The sequence below is a fragment of the Mandrillus leucophaeus genome, unplaced genomic scaffold (genome assembly GCF_000951045.1).
Source record: "Mandrillus leucophaeus isolate KB7577 unplaced genomic scaffold, Mleu.le_1.0 Scaffold99, whole genome shotgun sequence".
Lineage (NCBI taxonomy): Eukaryota > Metazoa > Chordata > Mammalia > Primates > Cercopithecidae > Mandrillus > Mandrillus leucophaeus.
The window spans coordinates 2,016,699-2,023,493 of record NW_012110807.1 but is presented as its reverse complement, the minus strand read 5'-3'; the positions used below and the strand labels follow the sequence as shown (position 1 = coordinate 2,023,493).

Sequence of the window (6,795 nt, the reverse complement as noted above, 5' to 3'; positions counted from 1 at the left end):
GCCTCGGCCTCCCGAGTAGCTGGGATTACAGGCACACACCACCAAGCCTGGCTAATTTTTGTATTTTTAGTAGTGACGGGGTTTTACCATGTTGGCCAGGCTGGTCTCGAACTCCTGCCCTCAAGTGATCTGCCCACCTCAGCCTCCCAAAGTGCTGGGATTACAGATAATTGAGATTATGTTCCCATAATCTCAGGGCCACTACACCCGGCCAGTATTGTTGTTTTGAGACAGGGTCTCAACCTGTCACCTAGGCTGGAGTGCAGTGGCACAATTGTGGCTCACTGTGACTTCCACCTTCCAGGCTCAAGTGATCCTCCCACTTCAGCCTCCTGAGTAGCTGGGACTACAGGTGCGTGCCACCATGCCCGGCTAATTTTGTATTTTTTGTTAAAAAATGGGGATTTTGCCATGTTGTCCAGGCTGGTCCCAAACTCCTGTCCTGAAATGATCCACCTGCCTCAGCCTCCCAAAGTGCTGGGATTACAGGCGTGAGCCACAGTGCTTAGCCACTGTGCCACCTTGTGTCCTTTTGTGGACTGGCCTGTTCTGACCAACTTGGTGGCAAGAAGGTTCCTTGTGGAGAGGAGAGCACTGTTAGAAGAACGTCTGTGAAGCATTTGGGGTCTTGAAATCCAGCGGAAGGACAAAGAAATGAGACCTTTTTCACAGTGTTTACAATAGCAGAAAATCGCAAGAGACCTAAATATCCCACAAGAGGGGAAGGGCTGGTGAGGCCGTTTTGGCATCCCCACGAGGGGAAGTGATGCAGCCACTCACGCTGACGTGAGGAAGAAGATGGGAAATAGAGCAGAGGGTTTAGGATGGGGCTGGAGGGACCATCGTTCACTGTGTGTCGCTCACAGCGAGAAGCACTCTACCTGCACCGTCACATTGACTGCTCCATAAAATGGTGAGGTCACGGCAGTCACCAGCGCGATAGCTGGTGTTACTTGACCACTGACTGGGTGCCAGGTGTTGTCGAAGCACTTTAGTATCGCTGTTCCCACTTATAGTGGGGACCCTGAGCCTCACAGAGCTTACAGAACTGGCATGGAAAACCAGAACTGGAATGCAGCTATTTCCAGGAAAGTGGGATATGGTTGGGCAGGTTGTCCACTGCATAACTGCAGAGGACACCAGTCACACTGGAGTCTGTGGGAATGGCACTCCTGAAGTTGTGCAGTGCACAACCTGTGCAACCATATGCAGCATGCCTGGGTGTGTCTGATCACAATCCTAGGCTCTTAATCCATGCCCCATCCAAAACAGAAAATAATATTCATGCACACTGTAAATGGGTTCATGTGATAGCTAGATACATGTGGACATGCAACAAAAAGTATGCAAAGAATTAAACAGATATGCTGGTGTCGTGGGATTTATAGGAGATTTTTTTCCTTTCAAATGTCCTTAGGCCGGGCGAGGTGGCTCATGCCTGTAATCCCAGCACTTTGGGAGGCCAAGGTGGGCGGATCACTTGAGGTCAGGAGTTTGAGACCAGCCAGGCCAACATGGTGAAACCCCATCCGTACTAAAAATACAAAAAAATCAGTCAGGCCTGGTGACGGGCGCCTGTAATCCCAGCTACTCAGGAGGCTGAGGCAGGAGAATCGCTTGAACCTGGGAGGCGGAGGGTGCCGTGAGCCAAGATCGCACCACTGCACTCCAGCCTGGGCGACAGAGTGAAACTCCGTCTCAAAACTTTCTAGAACTCTCTGTAATGATGGAAATGTTTCCTATCTGTGCTGTCCAATGTGGCGGCCGCTGGCCACGTGTGGATATTAAGCCCTTGAAATGTGGCCTGTTCAACTGAGGAATGGAATTTGTATTTTTATTTCATTTTAATCCATGAGAGTTTCATTGAGATGGCCACATGCAGCTCGTTGCTTCCATGTTGGATGGTACACAGCTAGAGTGTGGATTGGTGTCTTTCATTCTGAGCCATGTCATTCCCAGATGTCTGCTCTGAAGCTTGTGGTTCCTAAACTTGCGGGTAAGGGAGTGTCTACTGCAGATTCCCAGCTGGACCCTTGGGATGGGAATGTCTGTCTTTAACAAATTTCCCGGGGAATTCCCAGGCAAATTGTCAGTGGACTCCCCTTTAAGAAATGCGGAAGATCTGGCGCCAACGTCTCCACGTGGCAAAGTGTGGCAAGGGGGGGCAGGTCAGCTCCCAGAGCTGTGGCTAAAGGCGCCGGAACAGCTGCCCGCAGAGGTTAGCAAGGTGGTCTTCAGGAAGAGAGTCCTGTATGCTGCCCCTCAGAGTGTAAGCACAGCATATCGTGGGGACCACAGGGAGATGGACTAGGACCCACTGTAATGGAGAATTTTCTAGAGTCAGGGTTGGCTGTTGTGCAGCGATGTGATTGGAAACATGTTGGAGATGTCGAAGATGGCCCTGTGCCCAGACTCTGAGCATGCACCCCACTGGTGAGGCTGTCCTGGGCGGGGCACAGCAGCTGGTGGGTACCCGGTGGAGGCTGAGACAGCAGGGGAGCCAGGTGGGTGGGTGTGGGCCGAGCATTCCGACTTGTTCATGTAGAGAGGGGTGGCCAATGAAGCCACAGAAGTCAGAACGGTCTCTGTGCCTGGCCACCAGCGCTCGCCCTGGCTTCCCTGCAGGTCCTGGCTGCAGACTTTGAGCGGCCCAGGAGCTCTTAAATGGGGAAGAGCTCATCTCCCACACGGGACCCTTCGCAGCAACTTCGCCTGGTCTGGAAATGGTTAACTTTTCCAAGGGCAGCTTTCATCCAGATACCAGCCACTTTGGGGACAGACAGTCTGGACATCAATCGCCCCGATCACTGGCAGTGTGACCTGGGTTCGGTACTTTACCTCTCTGAATCTCATTGCCCCTGACTTTGAACAGGGCTTAATAACAGTGCCCTCCGCATTGTAGGAGGCAGGGCTCCATAACCCGGTGCCAGGCGCATAATAAAGTGGGGTAAATGGAAACCAAAAAAGAAAAAAAATTAAGGGTGTGCAAGAAGAAGCCCTTCTCGCCTCACCACAGTCCCACGCTGCGGTGAGGGGCGCGGCAGAAACACTCGGGACGCCCTTGGAGCTTCGCCGAGCGAGGCTCAGACTCACATTTTCCAGCACTGCCCGGAACTCACAAATGGGTCATAGAAACCTCCAGCGATGTTTAAAGTTGAGCCTCTCTGGGAGTGCAGCACTGCCCAGAGCCAGGGTCACGGCAGGTCCCGTCAGCCTCTCAGGCACTGCCCTTGTCTGGGCTGCTCGCCATGAAGGGCTGGCCAGGGGACCCCAAGATGGGGCAGAAGGGCAGGTTCTTCCAGGGCGCTTTAGGGTGGGGTCTGTGGACAGGATTCAAAGTGTGTGAACCACCTCACCCCACAACATTGCATGCAAACTTGAATGCACGCCTGTGTTTTTCTAGGCAAGGGTTTGTAGAGTTCCTCCGAGTTCTCGAGGGGGGTTCATGATTAAAATGGGGAAGAACCACCAGGCCCAGCCTAGCCTTCATTTGGGACAAATAACAGTGGGGTTAGCTGTCATTTCTGGAGCACCACGTTGGGCATGTCCTTGGGAGAGCCCTGGGCCGTGCCATCCTCGCCGCGCCACCTGAGAGGGAGGGAGAGATACCGTTTTGTCCTAATACAGATGGTGAAACCAAGAACGCAAGAGGAGACACCTCTTGTCTGAGGACACACGGGGCAATTTTTCTCATTCTCAGATGCTCAGGAGAGGCAGGAGTTTGCTGTCTGGGCGGGCTGCTGGTAGTCCCTGTAACCCAATTGCTGGGTGGGGAATATTCTCTCCTGCATCCTCCCAGGAAACCTGGGAACAGAGATGGGAGCAGGAAGGAAGGGCATGTGCAGGCATCACATCTCAGCGGTCACATCTTGGGGACCTACTGCCTTGCTGTGAGCGCATGGCCGAGTCACTGCTCCTCCAGGCCTCAGTTTTCCTATCAGCAAAATGAGGGGCCTTGACAGATGATCTCTAAGATCCCTTCAGACCCTGAGTCCTTGAGAGGACAAGAATGACAAGTTTGAGACCGCAGAGCTGTTTGCAGGTTTGTTGCAAACCCAAGCCACATGAAATCGGAAGGTCTTTGTGTCCGGGCCTCAGCCCTCACCCCAGGTTCCCAGCTGGCTCCAGGCTTTGGGAGGCCCAGGAGCTCTTAAATGAGAGAGAAAAACCCACCTTGGGCCCTGAGCAGAAAACTTCATCGTGGTCTGGAAACAGTTAACGAGGGCAGCTTTCCTCCCAATACCAGCCCCTTATTAAAATGTAGGCTTTACAATAAACCTGGCATTTGGCCATCAACCTTAGATTAAAACCAGACAGAACAGACACGAACCCCTCTCTTAGACCGAATCGCGAGCAGAGGGCTGCTCCCCTTCCTTCTGGGTGACTCCATGCCTCCCACCCACCCCGTACCCCATTCCAGCAGGTGCCCCCACTCTCTGGAGCTTGGTTTGGGGTCTCAGGAGTAGAGGAGAGACTGAGCTGGACTTAGGACCCCTGGCTCCTAGTGCAGAGGGAGGTAGTCAGGCACCAAAACTCAGGGACTGAGGGATATGAGGGGAGGCTCCTGTTAGGGCCACGCTGGGGAGCCAGGGCCTCAGAGCCGCTTGGCTGCATCTGACCCTCTGATTGCCTGTGAACAGGAGGCAAATGGAGTACACTGGCTCGATCCTGGCCCACGGCAACCTCCGTCTCCCGGGTTCAAGCGATTCTCCTGCCTCAGCTTCCCAAGTATGGGATTACAGGCAGGTGCCACCACACCTGGCTATTTTTTGTATTTTTAGTAGAGACAGGGTTTCACCATGTTGGCCAGGCTGGTCTTGAACTCCTGACCTCAGGTGATCTGCCCGCTTCGGCTTCCCAAAGTGCTGAGATTACAAGCGCAAGCCACTGTGCCTGGCCCTGAAGACCCCTTTTCTCAAGGCTCCTGGGCTCAGAAGAACTTTTGGCCTCACCTGCCCCCAACTCTGGCTCCCCCCTACCGTGAGCCTGCTGTTGTGACAGAGCCACATGGGGACATTCTGTGCGAGAGCCGCTCCTGGCTGGGCGCGGTGGCTCATGCCTGTAATCCCAGCACTTTGGGAGGCTGAGGCAGGTGGATCACCTGAGGTCAGGAGTTCAAGAGCCACTCCTGCTGGCTCTGTCACTGAGGGTTCCCCAGAGACCCTCGCCCAGAGGTCCCTGGCACCCCAGCCTAATTCACTCCTCACCCCCTGTCACTCCACTACCTGTGGCACCCCCAGAGACTCAGGAGATATCCTGTTTGCCATTCTCTCCAATCTCAATGCTTCTCTCAAACCCCCCTCCTTTTTCTGTGTGTTCTTAGGAATGATTGTATTTCACGTATTTCACATACTGTACAATCACCCATTTAAAGTGCACAGTCCAGGGCCGGATGCGGTAGCTTACATCTGTAATCCCAGCACTTTGGGAGGCCAAGGCGGGCAGATCATTTGAGGTCAGGAGTTCAAGACCAGCCTGGCCAACATGGTAAAACCCCGTCTCTACTAAAAATACAAAAATTAGCCAGGTGTGGTGGCATGTGCCTGTAATCCCAGCTACTTGGGAGGCTGAGGCAGGAGAATCTCTTGAACCTGGGAGGTGGAGGTTGCAGTGAGCTGAGATCGCGCCACTGCACTCCAGCCTAGGCAACAGAGCGAAACTCCATCTAAAAAAAAGAAAAATTAACTGAGCATGGTGGCACATGCCTGTAGTTCCAGCTACTGGGGAGGCTGACGTGGTAGGATCACTTGAGTTTAGGAGTTCAAGGCTGCAGTGAGCCATGATTGCAACACTGCACTCCAACCTGATGCAGAGCAAGACCGTCTCAGAAAGTAAAATTTAATTAAAAAGATAAAATGTGCAGTTCAGTGATTTTGTAGTATATTCAGTTGTACAACCATCATCACAATCGATATTAAAACATTTCACACCCCCACAAGAAGCCCTGCACTCTTTAGCTGTTGCTCTCCAGCATCCTCGCTGCCGTCCCCTCAGCTCCAGCAACTGCCAGTCTGCTTCCCATCTCTATGGATTTGCCTATTCTGGACATTTCATATAGAAGAAATCATGCACTAGGGCTTGGCGCAGTGGCTCAAGCCTATAATCCCAGCACTTTGGGAGGCGCAGGTGGGTGGATTACTTGAGGTCAAGAGTTGGAGATTAGCCTGGCCAACATGGGGAAACCCCATCTCTACTAAAAATACAAAAATTAACCAGGCATGGTGGCGGGCACCTGTAATCTCAGCTAATTGGGAGGCTGAGGCAGAAGAATGGCTTGAACCCAGGAGGCAGAGGTTGCAGTGAGCTGAGATGGCACCACTGCACTCCAGCCTGGCGACATAGTGAGTGAGATTCTGTCTCAAATAACTAACTAAATAAATAAAAGAAATCATGCACCATATATTCCCTTCTGGCTGGCTTCTTTGATTTAGCATCATGTTTTCAAGGTTAATCCACAGTTACCATCTCTTAAGTGTTTCATTTACTTTTATTGCTGAATACTATTTTTATTTTTAATGCTGAATACTATTCCATTGTATGAATGGACCGCATTTTATTTATTCATTCACCAGTTGAGGGACATGTGGGTTGCTTTCACTTTTTGGCTATAATAAATAATACTGCTATGGCCGGGCGCGGTGGCTCATGCATGTAATCCCAGTACTTTGGGAGGCCAAGGCTGGTGGGTCACCTGAGGTCAGAAGTTCAAGACCAGCCTGGCCAACATGACAAAACCCTGTCTCTACTAAAAATACAAAAATTAACCTGGTATGGTGGTCTGCGCCTGTAGTCCCA

At 52.1% G+C, this 6,795-nt stretch overlaps 1 protein-coding gene across 1 annotated transcript in view; it reads left to right on the top strand.

The window, feature by feature from the left end:
* PRRX2 (paired related homeobox 2) overlaps positions 1-6,795 on the top strand; it is a 75,703-nt gene that overhangs the window by 52,160 nt on the left and 16,748 nt on the right. Inside the window, exon 7 of the mRNA XM_011971204.1 lies at positions 3,409-3,413. Within this exon, the coding sequence (XP_011826594.1) occupies positions 3,409-3,413 (5 nt within the window). The remainder of the gene's footprint in view (positions 1-3,408; positions 3,414-6,795) is intronic.